This window comes from Dicentrarchus labrax, unplaced genomic scaffold (genome assembly GCF_905237075.1).
Source record: "Dicentrarchus labrax unplaced genomic scaffold, dlabrax2021, whole genome shotgun sequence".
Classification (NCBI taxonomy): Eukaryota; Metazoa; Chordata; class Actinopteri; family Moronidae; genus Dicentrarchus; species Dicentrarchus labrax.
The window spans coordinates 13,822,113-13,844,057 of record NW_026136720.1 but is presented as its reverse complement, the minus strand read 5'-3'; the positions used below and the strand labels follow the sequence as shown (position 1 = coordinate 13,844,057).

At 37.6% G+C, this 21,945-nt stretch overlaps 1 protein-coding gene and 1 long non-coding RNA gene across 5 annotated transcripts; one reads left to right on the top strand and one right to left on the bottom strand.

The window, feature by feature from the left end:
- Position 1: 1 nt before the first annotated feature.
- On the bottom strand, positions 2-11,031 carry bnip2 (BCL2 interacting protein 2). Of its 4 annotated transcripts, none has more exons than XM_051381705.1 (11): positions 9,991-11,030; positions 6,892-6,987; positions 6,692-6,759; positions 5,983-6,159; positions 4,114-4,296; positions 3,821-3,923; positions 3,606-3,737; positions 3,400-3,486; positions 3,219-3,317; positions 2,245-2,280; positions 2-727 (listed from the first exon to the last, which is right to left on the bottom strand). In XM_051381705.1, the coding sequence occupies exons 1-11, from the start codon at positions 10,356-10,358 to the stop codon at positions 670-672; spliced, it is 1,407 nt and encodes a 468-aa protein (XP_051237665.1). In that variant the 5' UTR covers positions 10,359-11,030; the 3' UTR covers positions 2-669. The 4 variants fall into 4 exon arrangements, with proteins under 4 accessions (XP_051237665.1, XP_051237667.1, XP_051237664.1 ...); XM_051381707.1 differs by having other exon boundaries at positions 2-1,706; positions 9,991-11,028; XM_051381704.1 differs by having other exon boundaries at positions 2-2,280; positions 9,991-11,031.
- LOC127352895 (uncharacterized) lies at positions 10,977-20,068 on the top strand. The gene is made up of 2 exons (XR_007881204.1): positions 10,977-11,111; positions 12,140-20,068. It is a non-coding gene; the product is annotated as an uncharacterized LOC127352895 (long non-coding RNA).
- Positions 20,069-21,945: the final 1,877 nt, after the last annotated feature.

Sequence of the window (21,945 nt, the reverse complement as noted above, 5' to 3'; positions counted from 1 at the left end):
ATGTGGATCCATGATTTTACTTGGAGGAAATGTTACATTAAGACCTACATCTTTGCTTCAGATTGCTGCTCTCTCAAATGTTCTCCCTCCATAAGTCAGAGGGCACATTCAAGTGAGGGGCAAAAAATAAAACTTTATTTTCCCCCAGGCAGGATTTTAACAGAGAATGTCAGCAGTGAACAGTGAAAAAGGTGCCGTCAAAACTTCCATGAAATGCCACTCAATGGGTCAGAGACCTAAAATGCAGTTTAAAATCAGAGCATCCATAAAAATATATTAATTTCTCCCCATTGTCACCTTTTGAATATAAATATATATTTAAATGTAATAAAGCAGAACATGCATCAACCATTTGTAACAGAGTGCCTTAAATAACGTGTAGATACAACAGTAACTATTGGAACACAATAAGCTAAATTTGACACAATATACCAGCAGTAGATAAAAAAGATTAAAAATATTTCAGACAGCATGTGGGGGAAAAAAACGCAGAGGACCAAGCTGTAAAAACGTCCATGATGTAACAGGCAGCATAGTTTCAAAAGGCACTTTCTTTATGCAAAGAGCGGAGTCTCCAGTCACGTTGCCCAGAATATAAACGTAGGAGTGGCAGCGGTTCTAAACATTCTTCATCGTTCTCCTCCTCCACATCTTTCAGTGCGAGCAGGGTTACTCTGGAACGGCAGCAGCGGCGATCTCCACTTTGCCGTGCATGTCCTGATCGATTCTGCAGACAAATTCAACAGTCATAAGACATCTGTCTGACAAGAGCAAGGATAACTGATAATTAAAGTCATAACAGGATATTACACTGCCCATAAACACACTTCTCATATAATCACATTCTGAAATGTGATCATTACTTTTACACTATTACAAAGAGGATTCTTTGTGTGACAGAATAATTATTTTTCTTGACTTACCAGACCTATTTCCACCATACAAATGAATGCACTTAATTTTAATAAAAATATAATCCATGCTCCCTTTAGCCCTGAACATATCTGGGCAGTACAAACCCTTAATATCAGCTGTATTATTATTATTAGGTTCTTACATCCTTTGAAACCTTGTAAGACAAATGCACTAATGTGTACTTTGCAAACCTGTGAACAATATATTTACAATCCAAAGTCATGTGACATGTGCAACCTTTGGGCTTAAAATGTGCTATTTTTGTTGAAACAGCCAGAAAGCCTTTGCTTTAAATCCACAGGACCGTGTGAGGTTTTAGTGCATTTGTCTTGCAAGTTTGTCTATCAACTTAGACACTTCATGCATATAATAACAGAAGCATAACTAAATGTGGCCTCCGAGTCTCTTCTACAAATACCACACTTATTACTTTTCTAATGTTCTAACATCTCACGACATATCTGCAAATGAATCACCTCAGCAACTGAACACTCGCTACTCATCAGCAATGAGCAGTATCTGTGTGCATGAGCAAGGCTGACCGGGTTTGTTGTGATTACTAAACATCAGCAGGGAGTGGGTATGCAGTGAGTCATGCAAAGAGCTGTGAGAGTGGACAAGCCGAGTGTTTGGTGAGGGCAAGTTACAGAGAGGAACCATGTAAGGAACATGGTTACAGTGAAACCGCACACCACAGTGACTAAGACGAGCTACTTCCCTGCAGTTCCAAAATGTTCAGTAGTACAAACACGAACAAACTTACCCAACATAAACCGCATCACATTCTAAACCTGTTTTTTTAAAAGACACATGCAAGTAAGTCCTACTTGATGTCCCAACTTTAATATCAGAAAGCAGCAATGCAACCATCTACAGCAAAACTATTCCAACTTTTTTTTTTTGTAAAAATGTATATACAAAAGGTACTTTATGTATGTTTTAAACCACACACAGATAGCTAAATGATTGGGCCGTGAATAAATAAACGAAGAACATTTAACAAGAATTGGCTTTGAGAACAGAATTGGGTCAAAAATGGGATTTAGTTGGTTAAACAATCACCAAGCCACCTATTTTTGGAAACCAATCAAACAGCTTCTCAGCCTGCTTTTCAGGAACTTGCTAAAATCTACTGAGAGGAAAAAGTGGGACACGGGGGAGGAAAGTAAGAAAATTTGGCTAGAAGGTAACAGCAAATCATCCAACTACAAAAACGCGTGACATAATGAGGTGTATTGGTGCATTTCTGAAAGCCAACGGATTGTTTCGTTGTTAGTTTTGTGAAATGCAAAAAATGCTGAGACTGATCCTGGGTGAAAGTGCATATACCTTTTACGGCTTTTCTTATTTTTTTCGTCGTCAAACCTTAAGAGGGGGCAGGGAAATGGAGTTAAGGAAAGGAGAAATACACAGCCAACAGCAACCAAACATCCAAAAGAGCAAAACACATTTGATAAGATGAGTATTTGTGCTGAAGTCTTTTCAAATGTCACAAGGACACAAGATCCGCCTCAGGTTAAGCCACATCAAGGAAAAATACAGTATGAGCAATTTCTCAGCATGAGCTCAACAATTATGCATATCAGCAAAGGTAAACACAAAAAGAAGAATGTATTCTTTAATAGCAGTTTATATCACAAAATTATCCAGATGCAATTCTTTTCTGTAATGTTGCCACTTGAAATACCTTAAAACATACATGTGCTTAACTGCTCTAAATGTATATTTTACAAAAGAAAATATGTTTCTAGTTTGCGCTTGGCTCTCGTCTCCATCGTGATACATATAGACTAAGTACGTAATTGTCCTTATGAGCAGACAGTCTCTATGATTTTGGAAAATGCCTAAATCCTGCCTGGGAATTTAAGGGCTTTGATCAACTACAACAAAATGCCAAGCAGGTCAGACTCATACCTACTGGCATCTTTACTACACTGGCCACACAGCAAAAGCAGAATGCTGCTATAGCACCACCTACAGATGAAATGCAACCAAACCCTGCAGGATTGGTCAGAGCTGATACTGTAGAAGCACAAAACATTACTAGATTTTGGGAACCCATAAAAGTAAAAAAAACAAAAACAAAACAGGAAGATATATCAAAGATGTTTTGTACCAGGTTTCGTGAGGATTTGATGAAATTTATAAAAGGGAAGAAATAGAAGGTGACCTACACTGATGTGGTAATGGTTTTGTACTAATTCCAGTCAGTAATCACGTAAATTGCTCAAATGAACTGCGTTTTCTAGCTGTAAAATGTAAAAATGAAGAAGTGCTGATGTGTTTGAGTGGAGTATACTTACTGTTTGATACAATCTGGTATGGACACATATTCCATTGGAACCAGCTCTGCAAGGTCTGTCAAGCTGTACACATACTTGATTTTCTGACTGAATTTAGAGCTGTGGAAAAAGAGCAGGAAATGTCATAATCTAAAAGTTACCCAAGATGACCTTCATTTCATTATTTGTTATTTACTGTTACCTTATGAAAGGTTTTGTGAGTGCCAGCAGGGTGCGAATAAACCAAGAGGGATGGACAATTATCAAAGACTTCAAGTTCTTCCTTAACCTGCAGAAAGAGTGAGAGAAGCCATTAACAACTTCATCAGATATTGTATATGTCGATGCTGTTGCCGGGACTGGGCTGATGCCTCTGCATCTGCTGTAAAATCTATCACTCAGACTCACCTCCTATCAATCTGCTGATAACACTTTCTGAGCCAGCCGACAGTTGGCATCTTTTTCCGAGAGGTCGCCCCATTCAAATACACAATCATATAGTTCTCAGCAACCAAAAGCTCCAGTGTGCCAATGACATACCTGCAACAGGAAGACTTCATTAGCGCTGGTTATAAAATGTTTGGCTACTCATAAAGGCCGGAGGAATTCAAATAAACACTCACTTGAATAAATTGTCCATGATGTATCTGTAATTTGGTTGATTGCTCTCAGGCATAAAGCACACAGCAAACACAATTATGGCATTCAAACCATCTCCATAGTAACCTGCAGAGAAAAATCAAACAGAAAATAGACTTTTCAGTATGTAACATATTTTACTTCATATTTTGAATAAACTCATGTCAAACACGAACCTAATAGAGCAACAATTCATCTTGTAAATTAAAAGGACACTGGCATACTTATAATGAATATTTATGTGCATGTGCCAATTTCCCAATGTAATGCCACTGACCTCCATGGCTGATAACCCTCTTGTAAGGTTCAATGGCCTTCATGTCTACTCTGTGCTCCTGGTCTCCAATGCGAAACACCCTCCAGCGTCGACCCTCCTCCCTCTCCTCCGAGGCCGAGTACTCCTGGACCGACTCCACACCCTTCTGTAGCAGTTCTGTAGTTTTCGGCTTGGGGAGATCGTCTAAAAGAGAAGAGGCATTTTAAACCCACAGCTTGGATACTACACCCCCCCAATGGGTGTGAGGGCTGTCTGATGTGATCAAATTATATATATTCTGTTTATTTATTTTATATAATTATATATAGTCAAATCATTTATTAAATGTTTAGATCACTCAATAATTCATAATTGAACGTTTGAATCACATGCATTTTTAATCAATGGACATTAGCATTGCATTTAATTTGTTGTTTTTATATTTTGTATCCGGATGGCATGCTTTCTCTCCGAATCAACACCAACAATCACATCTCAACTTTCATGTCTCCCTTTCACTTGAGGTCAGCATTTTCCAGGGGGAAAATCTACAATTTCCTGCTTTTGTACTCTGCATGAAACGGTATAACAAATGGAAATACATGTTTCCAACACCCACTCCCACAGCAACACACCATTGCTGTAATCCCTGAGGACTGTGCATCTTTTGTAGGGTGTATGCGACATCAAGCAAAGTGTTACAATGATTATGTATATCAAGCATGCAGCAAGCAGAATCGAAAATAAGGGAAGAGTGCAACCAAATCACAGCAACACACATTTATAAAAGGATCTATCTGCATGTGGCCTATTTCTTAAATATACCGAACCAAACACTGATGTATGATACACATATATAGATTTGGCCTTAACATAACTACCAGTCACACTGCTGTCACTTACTCTTAATTTCTCTTGTATAATTTCTATTTTAATTTTTCTGTTCATATTTTTACCTTTTCTGTTTATCTGAGCTGCTACAACAAAATGAATTTCCCCATGTGGAGATCAATATAGCCTTATCTTATCTTACGATGTAAGTTTCAAGCGGTAAAATGCCTCTCTAATTAAAAGATGCTATAATATATTAATTTCTTGTGTTATTTATTGTGATGTGTGTGACACACTGAATGACTAATAACCAAACAGAACGTTAGCAAATGTTAAAATGGCTAATATGTGATAACTGCAGCACTATGGTGCACATGAGACTGCTTCTTAACCGACAAGTTTCTACTGATTGTTTCCTCAAACACAGAGATATATCTGACATGAAAAGGAAAAATGACATGCAAAAAAACATTAACTGAAAATGAAGGTTATGAAACACGGAACCTCCTCATGATTTGTTTGAACAACTGAAGACAGAACACAATCTGGACAATAGGGGTTGATTGACTCATGGTTGGCAGAAAAAAAAAACAGGGTCTGTCCAAGAGACCTTACCACAAGGAAGAGAGAAACCTGTTGCTGGCCTGCAGCCTGTTTCCAGGCAGAGAATGGAAACAATTCTTCCAAGTGAAAAAGAGGAAGGCAGCAGTGTGGAAACACAAAAACAACAAAGCACATTTTAACTACAGTTAAGGCAGTCAGCTGCCTTCCCAAACCTGTAAAAGCAAGGAAGGAAAACGCAGATGGATCCAAAAACCAGGAAATTAAAGGCTGGTCTGATAACTTGCTTCAACCAAGAAGAGTAAATCTTTTCAGAAATAAATTACACACACTATCTGAGTTCAGTTCGAAAATATATTTGCACCCCCTCCATCTCATCAAGTCAATCTAAACTTTACTATTTGAAATTTCAGTAATAACACAACAAACAGGGTTATATGATATGACTGTAAGTATTAAAACTCTAATCACTTTCATCGCGTCATATCAAGTTCTTACCTTCCCATTCAAACTCATTGCTGTTGTCTGAAGGTGTATCTATGTCATCGAGGTCCAGCTCTGTGCTTTCATCCAGCTCGTCAGAAAGAAGAGAACCTTCACTGCGGTCGAGTGTGAGACTGATGTCTGGAGCGGCAAGCTTCTTCTTTGCCTTCTTGCCGTGGTTCATTGCATAGCCTAGGGTAGATGCCAAATCATCAGTGGTTAGTTTGTAAGAGCCATTTAAGGATAGGTTCAGACTCTTTCTAATCTGTTGTAATACAGGGCTCAGAAGTCGGGAAGAGATCTTTTCCTTGAACATCCAGAGTGCTTGTTTGCGCAAGAATGCTTTCTGAATATGAGACTTCATTAGTGTAAGTTAAACAAATCAAGTGGCATCTTCTAACAGTCTTTTAGAACAGAATTCCCTCTTTGTTACTGCCTCTCCACTGCAGCTCAGCAAAGAAAACGTTGTCTGAAAGGATTTTGTACTAAAAAGACTACGTTGGAAGATACCCTTTTGCCCTGGCTTACTCAGACTGCTGAGAACTCATATTAGTTTCAGCTGAACTTTAGAATGCATTTTTGCACGAACAAGAATGAACACGAATGATTTCAGCAACCCATAACTCCCTCAATGTGTGACTTTTAAGAAAGAGGTGAAAAAAAGGGGAACATGTCCTCCTGAGTCACTGGAGCAATGCACTGTATACTATTCTGTTTTCATTACCAGGGTCTCCCTCTTCAGAGGTTCCTGCAAAAAGCTCATCTTCAAGCTCCTCTTCCTCCGGTAGGGGCCTGATAATCAAACAGGAGGTGGTAATGAATTCAGCGTTGTTCATGTGACTTTCAAAACACAAACATGTGATAAAAGGCTGTGAACCATTGCCCATACATAATTTAACAACATTTTGAGATGATTGACAATACCGTGGAAAGTCCTCATCCTGCCACTCTTCTTTAAGTTCAACTCCTTCCATTCTTAGGCGGGCTTCTGTTGTGGCGACTGACTCTTGGCGCTCCAGGCTGGGAATGAAAACCCAAAAAGGTTATGCCATCTTTTATGTTTAATGATCTCTAATTGCTAAAAGGCCCTCTTGTACTTCAAATGTATTAAAGTTCAAGAGCAGGGCCAACAGAGATTATCCATGGAAAAATAAATAAATTAAAACATCCAAACACATAAATGGTTATCTGTCAACAGTGGCTTGTGACTTGTACAATCCTCAAAGGATTATGGGGGAAACGCAGACCAAGAGCCAAAGGCAATTTTTGTTGGTGGGTTAATACGTCAGCAACTAAAACCTTTATGATTTTAGTGGATGACAACAGATACATTTGACTAAAGCTACACAAAAGCTCATATTTATACACTTTGCTAACAAGAGCGGGGGTCTACACAATACTGAAAAAAGATCCATCTACGAGTCCATTAATGTAAACAGATTCAGTAATTCAATATGAATAAGTAAAATGAAATTAAAAATGGCTTTTAGGATGGACCTTAAACGTCCTATATTTAATGTATAATAAAAGGTTAATAACAGCTTTTCAAGTGCTGTGGTCAACCTCGCCTTACTTACCACCTAGCATTATATCAAGTCAGGGAAACCACTGTTTATGTTTATATGCCAGGCAGTATGTGCTTATGTATTATCACAACAGTCCTTAAAGGGGGACATGATATGACTTTGATATGAGAAGAAAATAACCTTTGTTCAACCAGCTACTGGACAGATGCGTTGTGGTACATTGGTAATCAATATATAATTCCACATTACAGTTTCCAAATTAAAAACATAAGGTGAGCATTTTCCATCATGTGCCAGCTGTGGCACAACCTTCCAGAGGAATTCAGGATGGCTAAATCTATCACTTTAATTAAGTCTCTTCTTAAATTGCTCTTTTTTAGTCTTGCTTTTCTTTTATCTTACCTTTTATTTACCATGGTTTTATTGTTTCATCTCTCATTTGTATTTATTGCTATGTTTTACTGTTGTGGTGATTATTCCTTATGCTATATATGTATATTGTACACTGATGGTGCTATGGTTCTCAGTGTTTTTATGATTAACACGTCCATGAGTCCTGTTGTTTTCTCCCTGTAAAGCACTTTGTAAATCCGGTTCTGAAGGTCCTATATAAATAAAGTTCATTATTATTGTTATTATTATTATTATCGCAATTCACAGTCCTGCATGTTGATCGAGGATCTCAAGACTTTCAGCTTGCAACTGACCACATAATCAGATCACTGGCTTCTTGAAAAGCTTACAAGCTTGTGTCGAGGGCTTAGTTTAGCCTATAAACCATAAGGCTACTTACTAATGCTGATCATGGTATCTGTATCTCTGAATGTACAGAGCTCCCTTTGATGCATTAATCACATACATGACTGTATTTGTGCTCCCAGACACAAAAACATTCTGGGCATTTGGTACTCAACATTTCGTAACGTATCAGTTTAGCTGTTTGCTTATGTATAGCGCTAATCCTCACATTACATTTGAGACCCAGCTAAGAGTTGGAGACAGGAATGTGGTTTCCTGAAAAGGAACCCTTGCAAACAAAGTGCACTGAAAGCCAACCTGTATGTAAGTGGAATCAGCCACATTAGGGAGTCAATTAGAAAAGATGAATGACCATTTAAAGACTATAATAATAATGCAGTGTGTGGTGAGGTGAATTAGGCTGCAGATCAATGGTGGATGTTTTAAGAGGTTTTTCTTCTTTCAAGACAAGTGCACATGAATACATGTCACACATAGTTTATGCTATCTTGACAAAGGAAAATATACTTAAATACATTGAATGTGATCAAAGGAATTGGCTAAAATGTTTAATGAGAAGTTATTTTTTATGGGCATGATTTTATCAATCTTGACAGGAATACTACAATATGATTCACTCCATCATATCTTTATGATGAAAAGGGTGGGAAACTATTACTATATACCGTGCTACATTTTTAAATTGAATTCCCTTTTAGCAATACAGTAAAGAGTGGCCCGTTTTGGCTTCAGTTAAGTGAAATTCCTCTATCAATAAAACTGCTTGTTATTCTATGCGAATTTATAATATTAAAAAGGCTGATAACATCCTGAAATATAATCTCATTGTGGTTAAATACAATGTGTCCACTAGTGTTGCTGTCCAGCAGTTACCCTTTACCCACAACCTTGCACCTACAATGATGTGCACATATTTATAACGAACAATCCACCCTTGTTTTCCAAGGACCAGAGAGAAAGATCTGTCATCTTCTTAATAAGTTTGTCATGAGTCAGCCAAAGGATGCTCTGCGCATGTGACGTTGCTCAGCTGTCCAAAGATGTTGCTGACTATAACCTACAGAGGCTTGAGACAATTGATGGCAATTGCACTTACACTTGTGCAGCCCAAAAAAAAAAAAAAAAAAACGTGCAGTATAGTACATTTCCAAAGTTTGAAGTTTTTCTTTAGATTGTGCAAAAGAAGTGTTGATTTAACACATTTTCACACCCTAGTCTCTGGTGCTGTTGTACTGCATTACTGTGATATGACCTTACACTTTTGGCTGCGGCTGGGCAAAAAGACATGAGATTGTACAGATATTTCTGTTATTGTGACAATCCTCTCTGTAATGTTCAGGAAATACATTTCATAGCAGCTTCAGTCTAGCCTCTAGGCCCTCTACTTTACCTGCTTTTCTGGCCAGGCTGCAAATAGGGGAATGCCCAAAAGGTTAGCAAAGGATGTGTCCTCCTCTTTAGGTACTAATGTCTGTTGAAAGGCCAAGCACTGATTTAGAAACCCGTCTGTAAATTTGTTACAAACTATGTTTTCATTTGAGTTGCTGAACCCAGCAGCTAGTTCGCACTGATCCAGCACAAGTCAACATCAAATCCAGTACACTGGAAAACTTTCACCAGACACTTGAACATCTCGTGCTGGATTCTGGGAGAACAGCATTCTTGCATGGAAACATGAAACCAGATAATATTTTTAGGTTGCCAACATGTAGACCGTGAAAAAGGTAGGCATACATACCTTCCAATGGGTCCAGGGGGTGAGCGTGGCTGGGGGAGGCTCACCGGGGTAGAGCTCCTTGCTCCCGGCTGTTTCTGCTCATTGTCTGGAGTTCTCCTTTCCTGTGGCGTACCTCTTGTTTTGGTTAGACTCTCTTGAAGTGCCTCTTCGCCATTTTCAACAGCAGAAGCTGTGCTATTTTGTAATTCGTCCAATTCCTCCTCGTCGCCTTCTCCCGACACCCCAGAAGACGAGGGACTAGAAGTCTGTCTGTTTCCCGGCTCCTCATGAGTCCTCCTGGGTGTGACAAAATCTGGGCTGCTATTGTTCAAACTCATATCACATACACCCTTAAGCACCGCTTCGCCCTCGATCACATCCGTTGCCATTAGTTTCTCCTGTCGCCCTGGTGCTCGACCAGAGTTAACGAAACGTTTAAAACACCGGTTCGCTGGTTAACATATATCAGCCAGACAGCTGAATCTGACTTAACACAACTTCTTTGGAAGTTTGTGGCTAGCGTCCTAGCTCTCGTCCGCTATACAGCGAGCCAAGAGGACTGTTGTTGTTGACAGCTAACTAACTAACAGCACATCTCATTAACCAAATGGTGTTAAATATCACACAAGGTGCACAGATAGTCACCTTTTCTAAATGCGTCACGGTGTGACAACTCAGCAGTCCAAAAAAAAAAAAAAGAAAGTACGGTGGCTTTGCATAAGCAGCGGTGCGCAGTGGTCCTAACGTTACTTATCAGTTTCCTCCCTTCCTTCCTTCCTCCGAGTCAGAACGCTCTCCTGCGAACGTAACAGCCGTTAGTCACGCTAGCGTCTATGAGGCTACAGTTAGCTAGCTTAGCAACCAGCAAACGGCGAGCTAATGTCGTCCCCTTCCCGGTCGGCCTTAATCCACAAAAAACACGCCAACTACGAGACAACCTTGGGATAACTGTTCCATGGATCCGTGTAATGTATAAAGTCAGAATCCGCTGGTTTAACTAGCCGGGTGTCAGTCTCGGTGGTGTAACGGTTGTTTGCAAGTTAGCTAACGTTAACTGACTGGAGCGTTTGTTGTTAACGTTACTTCTTCAGTTAGAGGCAGGAGCGAGGGCTCTATGAAGTTGCCAGTTGTGTTTCCTGCAGGTTTGTATCTAAACTTTATATCTTCATCTCTCGAGCATAAAGCACACCAAATTACACTACTTTTTAAGTATTATTTTGGTTTCACCATCTGAACGATAGTTAGTGATGATTAGTTTTCATTGTTTAATCTTGCGATGCAAAATGTTCTAATTTAAGTTAGTTATATTCTAAAAATATCTTCTTCTTTTCATCGTTTAAACGATCAAAATAAACTTGATAACGTGAATTGCCCTCCAACTGTAGTAAAACTGTATGTAAAACATGTCACTTAACTAGAGTTAGAGACAGAGAGATAAGTTAATGGATAACATGAGTCAAATCGTCCTGACTTTCTCTATGGAAAATCAGCAAACCTGGCACCCCTGCCCTCCGTGAACTGTTGAGGTGTCACTGCCTCAGCAAGGTTTCACTGCCCTCTGCTGAATAACAACGTTTTAAAAGAGTTGATCCGCTCTGTATTCAAAACATATACAGTTTTTAAACTTCTTTTAGGACAGCAGTGCTTTTCATTAGATAGAAATTCTATTTCCATCTTCAATCTGTAAAAAAAAAGTTTGCAACATTTTGATCCCACATATCAGTTTATAAAGTATGATGCATTGTCACTGATTAAACAACCCAACAGTAGGAGTACATAAAGTAGTGGAAATTAACTCCACCTTAGCTCCAAGTATTAACATGCTGCTTAGATTTAATAAATCAGTAATCATAATCCAATGATATAAATATATAATGATATTACACTCAGAAAGGCTTCATTCTGCATAACAAGTAGTCTACTTTTTTAGTTGCTGAAGTAGGTTTAGATACAGGACTTAAATTGCATACTACATTACATTGCAGTGTATAAAAAAACCACAAATGTGTAAATTCTAACTTCAGGGGAGTATCTTTGATACATAGTGTGAGACTGGGGCCAGAAGAAATGTCAGACCCTCGCTGTATTGTTGCAGTATACACAGGTTGGAGTAATACATCTGTAGTTAACTGTTTCATAAATGTGTCTAAATAATTGTTTTCCTTTTTAGATGGTTGCACAGATGAACATGCACAGGTATGTTGATAGTATTTAAGACCACATTATAATATAGAATCAAAACATATAAGATAAAAAAAAAAGGGTAGTTAATTATACTACTACCAATAGCATTTTAACCAAACTTCAATACGTTTTAGCTTCACCCTCAGTAACCAATCTTTGCCACTAGGTGGAGGCAGATGCTCACTTAAACACTGCAGTCTGGGGGATGCCTTTATTGATACAAATCCGCCATAACTCAAACCCTTGTGAAAAGCAAACTGGAGCAGAGTCTCGGGTTTGTAATGAGGAGAAATCACAAGTTGTAATTATAATAGCCTGTTTTTAACTTACATTTACAGAAGGTTCTCTATTTATCTGAATTTAGCAATTACATTTTGTATTGCAATTGAGTTAAATTACATGTCTTTATAAATAGTATATTTTTCAAATTAATATTGGTGTAGTCACCCCTCAGGTGAGGCCTTATCAATAAATATTTCTGGAGAGTATAGTCTCCAGTCTATTTGGTTTTATGAGCTTTCAGCAACACTTACTTCTAAACTGAAGAGTGTCAACTGCAACTATAATTTCTCTTTTGGGGGTAGTTATAATGGGCATTTTACTATCAGACCTCATTGTTTTTCTTAAAAAGGAAAAAAAAGGCAGCTATAGATCTAACATAATGATGCTGACTGGTTAATACCTCCTCTGTGTGCAGCGGATCATTCAGTGTAATTTCTAATTAACACGTTGCTATTTACTCTGTTGGATCATTAGGCCTCATCACAAAAGGATAATCCAGTCAAATTAAGAGTTTATGTTTCCCTTCCACCTTTCACCATGGTGCTGTTTGTTAATGAGTCATGTTGCAATTATCTAACAAATTAAGACAAATGTTGCCTGTTTAGTCAAGATAAATCTATTGAGCCAGGCTATAGCATCAACACATATAACGCAGATAGAAAAGGATTCATCATAAATATTTATAGTAAATTTATTTCACATTTGTACCCACAAATTTAACAGAAAATCAATTTAGATTTATCATGATTTCTTATATAATTTTTAGTTTGTGTTTATCCTGATTTTTATATAATTTATAGTTTGTGTTTATCCTGACTTTGTTTTATTTTATTTATTTTTTTTATTCCTGAAATTGTATATGAAAATGCTACATATGACAAATGAAAATAAATAAATATCAAAAAATCCTACCAGAATGAAATATTGTAAAGCCAGAAAGAGCCAGTGCAAAGTAGCCTGACTGAAAGAGCAATATTGTAATGTTTGTGTTGCATTGTTCATTACAGTACACATCTCTCCTCAATACACAGTTAAGTGTCAGCGAACAGCTATTGTTGTTAATACACTTCCACTGTAGCCTAGCAGTTGGTTTAAACAATAAAAGCTAAAGTAGCATTGTCTGATGCAGGCTGTATCTGATTCCTCCTTTTAAAAGTAATACAAGAACTCCAGACTCAACGTAGATGCTGTAGCAGACCTCTCCTTTCATGATGAAAGGAGGGATGAACGGAGCAGAGATGGAAGCTGTAACCTATTTGTGAAGCAGAATCATTAGGACGGTTCTCCAACCAATTTCCATAAGTGGGGTAGCGGGAAGTATTTAGGCTACTCGAAGTATATCACTAATGAGAAAAGACAAAAAGGATTCATGTGCATGTTTAATGCAATCTCTTTCTGGGTGTAGATGAATAATTATTTATGATTGCAAAGCCTAAAAGGGAGGCAAAAAGATAGCAACTGCAAAGAGACTGGTAAAAAATTTAAAGAGGAAGTTAAATGAATATTTAACGGAAGATGAAATATTTAATGGAAACAAATGAGCAAAACATTTAAAATGGCACGATAAATAGTAGTGAGTGCCATTAAAGTGACCCTCATAATTTGTGCTATTTGCTGCAGTAGCCATAAGGTCTCATTCATACTCGTAATAGTGTGAACTGAAGACTCTGACAATTGTTTTCAACATGCCAGTTATCATATGAGGACATTGTGTCTGTAACCCAGGGCTGACCTCATAGCTGAGAAATATTAGCCTTTGATTCAGTGTAGTTTGTATTGATGCCACGAGGCAGAAACAATTCATGTTTTATTGACCTTCTTCAAGTTGAGGTTAGGGTCCTGGAAAAAAAACCCACATTATGACATAAATTCTGAATATGGTTGCAGTTAATTTCTCCAGAGACATTCTGCATTAGTGTTTCTCATAACATCAGTGTTTCAGTCAGATACTCTGCAGTACAGTTTTGTACATTTTCACCTCCCAACACCAAAAGAAAAAATAAGTCTCTAGTATGTACCAGCACAGTTCATTTGTTTTCCAAATGCGAAAATAATTAAATCAGCAAACAAATAATTATTCAAGTCAATGAGAACAATTATCTCAAAGACGCCTCTGAGACTTGGATATGCATACTGAATTGATTAATTATCCTGCTAAAGATAATTGAGTTAGATCTTTGACTGCTTCCTCTCAACATACTCTCGCCTCCATTTTGATCTCAACAAGAATCTCCACCATCATTTACAATATGCAGTCATCATGGACACAATGCTCACCATGGTGTAATGACACGTGGAACCTTTTTAAAGAGATGTATTTTATTTTTGTGGTCATCTTTCTCTGCACTGCTCTACATTATTTCCTGGATCATAAGAAAAAAAATCTAAAAACTTCCATGGCTAGAAATCACAGGCTTCTAATCTCTTAAACTTCACGAACCTTAGGTTTGACAATATATTCTAATCTTTATTAAATTGCCTATTAAATGTATTAAAAATATAGCAGAGTACTGACCTGCGTTCATCTGTCTAAGTTCAACTTTGTCAGCGGCGCTGTGTCATGCCCTTACTAACCCATGGGCAGACTATTACTTACCTCTGAGCCAGACAGAGATCATTACCTCTGTGAATGATGGCAAGGTAGCCCGAGCCCAACAGCTTTATTTCCCAGTTCAACTCGGCGGACGCAGGCCATCACATCCTGTTAACAATTCCATGGCTCCACCATAAAGATAAGCTCTCTCAATCGTCTCCGTCTGTCTCAATCGCCACTGAAGGGCCATCAGTCATCTCTAGCTGGGACGGCAGCCCTCCATATTCACTTGTGATTGACACCATTTAGATGATTCACTCGGGATCACTGGGCTGTTTATTTCCTCTGCAGACCAGTGTGCTGTTGGGAGTTCATGAGATATATATTTTTTTGATATCAACATATTCAGCTTCACGCAATCAGTCTTTTTTTATTCTGAGCAAATATTGGTCCTTTTCATGTGTAATCTTTCAAATGCCGAGATGAATTAAGTCAGAGGCTTTGACATTTTAATCAGAGTGAACATAAGAAGCCAATTGTCACTGTCAGACCACATGAAGGTCATTTGAATTGTTAAGGATCTGCTACTTGCCATAACATTTAATTGTTACATCCTAATGATTCGTTTACATGTGAGATCAGGTTGATATTTTATGTATAAGCACACATTCTATTCAAGGCCTTTTATTCTATTAACCTGTCCTGTCTTTGTTAGATCCTTTCTAAGATAATTCCCATATGGCTTAGCCTTTGATAAATATGCTTTTAGGTCTTTCTAATTAATGCATTCCGCTGTGATTTTCTTCACTTGTCACCCACTCTTTAACCTCATAGCGGAGGAACAGACTTTTCCTACTCAAATTAAAGGTCCTCTGAGACGCTGTACATGTGTGAGCTAATGATGTAGAGCGCTGTACAACCTGATGTCTTATCTTGAGGGCCTTGTGGAGATGTTTTGAGTAGAAATAAATTATATGACCTCACTATTATTGAGTGTGGATATATTCCAAGCAAACATGTTTTTGTTTATTGTGTCTGTTCTTAACCAATACGTTTTTTGATAGAGGTATGCTTGTGTGTTACAAACAAAATACTAAGCAGATATTTGCTTTGTGATTGGGTTTTTCTTTTTATAATGGTTGACATATGAAGTTGATTTGTACCAAGAGGCTTGCATCTCTATTATATTTGAACTGTAACTCTAAATATGATTTTGAATACTAGCAGAAAATATGCAAATCAGATAAAGCTACCTTGTTGATTAATGTGGGCACAGACCAGCAAAAGGATGGCCTGGTGTTGAGACAGCATTTCTGAAGGGACACAGGAGGATAGGCCTCCACTACAGCTAAGTCTACTATTTTGAAATTAATTAAAGCAATTCAGCATTTTTAAATATTCTAGTCAATTTTTCCTTTTACTGCCAGCATAATTGCAGTTTCCAGCCATGTGACCAAGGGACCATTCATAAGTATAATGAATGGGATACAGTAGTGATAACCATAGACTCTTTGCCATTTTTGTTACTAAATTTGTTTAACGAGAAAAAGGCCAGCTGTACTCTTAAGTTATTACAAAACAATATGTTGCATTATGACTCTAACATGGTATATCTTTTTTTAAAAAAACACACACACCATGTTATTATTTGCAATAGAGCTATGTCAGGAACTCCAACATTGTTTGATTTATCCAGCTGTCACCTGTTACTGCACAATGTTACAATGTGGCTTAACAGGAAAAATGGCTTTAAAAAGTCACTATAGGATTTGTTGTCTGTTTCTATAGCAACCAGGCCCAGGGTGCCTGGTGCTAAAGCTGAGTCTTTACAAATAGTAAACATAGTTTTTGTACACATCAGGGGCAAAGGTTGTTAGGGAGAAACAGCTCAGGTTCCCGGGTGGTCAGTGACAAATAAGACAAATAAACAAGCCTTTTTATTGAGTTTCAGATCATCCACAATAAGCTGGAAGATGGAGAGTTTCTTTTTTTTTTTTGTCCCAACCAGGCCACAAAGAATTAGATATGTAAGTTTGAAGAAGTGTGCAGTTTACAGCAGTCCGATACTGTCCGTGATAAGATAAATTAGCTTTAAGAATCTACTCTGTACTTGTAGATCATCAGACAACAAAAGCAGGATATGATTATGTGACTTCTTACAAACCTCAGTATTAAGGCAGTTGCCTCTGTTTTACTTGTAGGGGCACCAACATGTGAAATTACATACTGGAGTTTCAAATATATTTATGTCACAGTAGAAATGATGGTCTGCTTGAACTTTTCCTCATCGCTGTCCAAAGAAGAGAGGTTGACAATAACAGTGAAATAAAAACAAAAATCTGGAAGATATGTTATGATAAGCACAACATTTATTGTCTCATCCTATTAAAACTGAAGATATTCTACAGCATAAATACTGAATACATTTATCTGTAGTATTGTTAGGCGAGGTTATGTTATTTGGAGGAAGTTGAGAGTCAGTCGTGGTAATAGTCAAATCTGGGTCATTTTTTATTGTTACTGTTAATACTAAGTAATTAAATGCTGCCTAGTTGAGTTCACACAGTCCACATTTGATGTTTACAGTATCGTATACATCAAGGTACAGCACTATTGATACAATAACAGTGATTTTACCATGGAATCAGGTTCACTAAGGACACTCATCTTAAAGACCACCACCCTACACCACTAACTCAGTAAAGAGCTATCATATATTTAGGCAAAATACAATTTTGACACTTGACTGAGCTATCAAACAACCTTTAGTACACCCATTGTCAAAATGCCAAGAATCTTCCAGAATCAAAGATTGATCAACCCCTCAGCCGACAGAAAACTCTTTGAAGCATCCTTTTAATTAAATGTGTCAAAGCCTACTGGTAACTGTCAGTGCATGCATCTTACATCCAGTGAGTGATGAGAAAAAGCAAAACTTATAATTACTTTTTCTGTCACTTTTTTATGATAAATGTTTAAGTTACCATCCACACAAAACAATAAATATCATGAACAAAAAGCTGCTGTTTTCCTACTCTGGCTTCAAACCCTCTAAAGAATGTATTCACCATTACAGCCAAACAGTGTAACTACAAAAATACTTTTCCTTGTCTTTTAAAAAGATGAAATATTTTCTCTGCTATGTAATTCTCCTCTCTGTATTTCGAGAGATACTGACCTAAAAAGGTTGATCAAAGACTGTTGGAACTCTACAGCCTGCAGCAAACAATAAATTGGTCCATTCGATGTTTTGCACTGACAAATTATTCTCCAGAGTACTAACATTCTTGGTAGCAACTCAATTAGCAAGAGACAGATGTAGCAAGATTTCACATTTATGTTTCATAGACCTTTCAATATTTTATTATTTCAGTGCATGTTGGCATGAGCCTTTTTATGTCACAGAAATGATAACTATTTGCTAATTCTCACATAAAGTGATAGTTGTTTTGGTGCGGACTGCAGTTGTGGGGAAACTGCACTCCCTTTAGGCTTTTACACAATGTTGGAATGGCCTTGAGCGTCCATATGCTTTAAAGTGGTTGTTAAAAGCCAACATTTCGCATTATTGCTGAGGGGGGCCTGATCCCGCTCACTGTCAATGTAAAGAGAAATGTCGACAAAGGAAAGTGAAAACATCATACCTAGAGAAAAATCACTTATTAATGGAACCCTTTGTGAAGTTTATATATTTAAACTTTATGAGTTCAGTTCATCGTCACGTGATAGTTGTCTTGTTGATAACTGACTAAAAGACCGCAAAAATCCATTCCCATTATTGCTGTTAGTTTCAGCAAATAGTATGACTTTTTCTGATGAGATGATTTTTTAAAATTTCATCATATTAGTCTAGTAGTCAGAATAGACTATGATGAAAGTGCTCAACCATTAATTGCCTGTAGGGAACTTGCTGTTGTCTTTAAAAAAACAAAACAATTTTGCCATCTACCTGTTCTTTTTTGCACAAGGGAATATAGACTGTCATTAATATGCATGGGTTCCTCTTGCCTGTTTGGGTGTTTGGTATTAACCCTCAGAAAACACTGGTGACCTTTTGCACGAAACCATATGGTTAACAGTGAGCGATCTCCCTGCTGTTCAAGCATCATTTACCTCAGAAAGACACGAAAACGGAGAGATTCACAGCACAACTCAATGAAGATTGGTAAAAGCACTGAAGGATGCCGTTCAGCCCATAGACTGAAGAAATTTAGATTTAGATGAACCGTAACTTGTATGTATATTTTTAGTCATACACATTTATTTATATATCAAACATTATATGTAGCTCTTATGCATAGTGGATATTAATTCTTCAGTGTATTGTGTATGTGTACTACTATATTACAGAGCATCAACAACATAAATATATGATTATACTCGTGTTTGGAAAATCAAACATTAGGGATTACCTTATGTCACAGGATCTGAATCCAACAAGGTATGACTTACTGATAATGCATCTCTACAAACACAAATAACGCCAGCGTTTTTCTAAACAAGCTCAGCCTTTGCATGTGGCGGCAGCGACGAAACACATGGTGCTCTTTCTGTTATGCAAATATGAAATGGAACCAGAGCACAATAACAGCTTTATAGTCTCACTGTACATTTGCTCAGAACATCTGAGAATACCAGACTGCATAATTAACTGCCAATGAAATGTTCCCTCGAGTCAGTCTTCTGCTTTATTAACAAAGTAATGCAGTTATTTTTAATTGGCCGTTTCATTGTAAACCAAATTAGATAAAATGACACAGGCACATTTCTGAAGAATAGGATAGTGTAATGTCTTCTTCACTTTTGTATTTATAATGACATATGGTCATGACAAATGCTATTATATTTTACTTATCAAATGTAAAGAACATGATCTAAGATATACTCTGGGGTGGACTACAAGGTATAAGCCTATTATTTCAGTTTAAGTGTATGACCTGTTTATTATGGAGTTTGGTATTATGACGTGCTGTATATTATGTAAAAATAGGTGTTTATTATGATGTGTATTATAAAAATTTTGATTTGTATTATGACATATCTGTGTCTGTACAGTATATATGATTATGTCCATAAAGTGTTGATGAAAATTCAATAGTATTACATGTATTTGCACATACTTACATAATGTGTTTATGATAGAGCTGTGTTTGTCTACATACTGTAGTGAAAAGACTGTAATTTGTGTTTTCACCACTTATTATTATTGTTTGCTTGTCTCTGACAGATTTCATATAGATTCAAGTGCAGTAACGATAGTGTTATGGTAGAACTATCTTGGAAATATTAATGTAGAATATGGTAGTATAGCTGCCTGCAACATAGCAAAGAGTGAAATACAAAACATGATCCAAACAGAATCATAGTCGCAGTTCTCATCACAGTTTGAGATGGAGTTGAAACTGTTTAATAATTTAGATCAAAGAAAAAGTGAAAAAAAAAAAACTGAAGGCAGGAGGTACCCTTTGTGGCACCACATGGAAATTTCTTGCAGCATAGCTTAAAGAAGACAACCAGGGGGTTGACGAGCAGTTGTGAGGACATCAAACAGTTCTTCCTCCTACTGAAGAAATACTAGAGAATTTTTGGTAAGTGAGCCTGTCTTTTTGCTGGCAGAGATTTCAGAGTTGGTGTTGCACTTAGCAGCAGGGAGGCACCAGTGGAGAACTATACCTGGATAGCTTTCCTAACCACAGACCTCTCCCAGAATGGATCATTAGCATTGTGCCAAAGATGGATGGCAACTTTCTGCACGGCTTGCTGGCCGCCAGTGTAAGAGCAGGGAACAGGCTTTCCTCTGGTCCCTTGGCCTGCCTGCTGACCTGCTCCTGGGTCTTAGTTAACATTCAGGGGGCCCTGACCTGAAAAGCAGGCTTGGCAGCATGCACCAAGGTCCCATCCTCCCCAAAGAAATTAGAGGTGGTAATCTTTCAGGAACAACTTGCTAACCTTCCCAGACCATGTAAATGTAATGGATGCAGCTGATTGCTTCTGTTTTGCAGCCCCTCTGTGTCTCCCTGTCACTGACCGTGGCAAGTCGTGTCCAATTTGTGTGTATTTGACAGCTCAGAAGTGACAAATGATGGCTAGGGCTAAAAGAAGGTTACATTTAAACACAGCACAGGTCAATGGGGTAGATGGCGCAATGCTAAATCACTGTCAGGGAAACTAATGATACAACATTATAAGACAACAGGGCACTGTAAAAGATAAAGTGCAGGATGTCATGCTGATACTATAATCAACCAATGTCTGTTTCAACCACACATTCATCTTGATTTTGCATAGACATTCACATATTCTTGTGACTGCTGAATGGAAACACAGAGGAATCCCATACAAATAGCTATTTATGTTTCTGGCTCCTCCGTGTGACACAAGAATATCATGACATTATGGTTCCTGGCTACATTATTATAGTGATACTGGAAACATAATGACCATTTATAGACTTGTCCCTGTAATACTATTGGGACTATTCGAGTTGCGCTATAATTAAAACACAAAATACACTTTGTTAAGCATTGGAGACAAATATTTAATTCGTTATGTCTAAGATCTGTTACACCTGCTGTAGCAATTTCAAAAACACACAGGAAGTCTGAATAACAAACACAGAAAGAGCCTGGGAACCGAAGCACGAGTTGTGGCATCTTGACAAGTCTTTAAGTAATTCTTACAAGAACAAACACCCCTAGGCTCACTTGCTTCATTGCTTAAGTCAAAACAGAAAGTACATACAGCCACTAGGCTGCCACAGAAATCAGATAAGCAGTGCCCACTCTTTTAATAAGAAAAATTGAGTTATTAAATGGTCATAACTGTGTAAAATATGGGCTATTGTGCTATTATCCTCAGGCTATACTCGTGTAAACTCAATATAAATCTGGTCATGTTGACATCAATACACAAAAGGATAATTGTGTAATTATTTTGATTTATTACTGGGATTTTACTATTCCTTTTACAATTTTGTT

Coding starts and splice junctions, on each gene's coding strand:
- bnip2 (XM_051381704.1), bottom strand. CDS start 10,358: ATGGCAACGGATGTGATCGAGGGCGAAGCGGTGCTTAAGGGTGTATGT. Junction 6,988..9,990: donor CCCCCTGGACCCATTGGAAG/GTATGTATGCCT, acceptor TTTCATTCCCAG/CCTGGAGCGCCAAGAGTCAG. Junction 6,160..6,691: donor CTCTGAAGAGGGAGACCCTG/GTAATGAAAACA, acceptor CATCTACCCTAG/GCTATGCAATGAACCACGGC.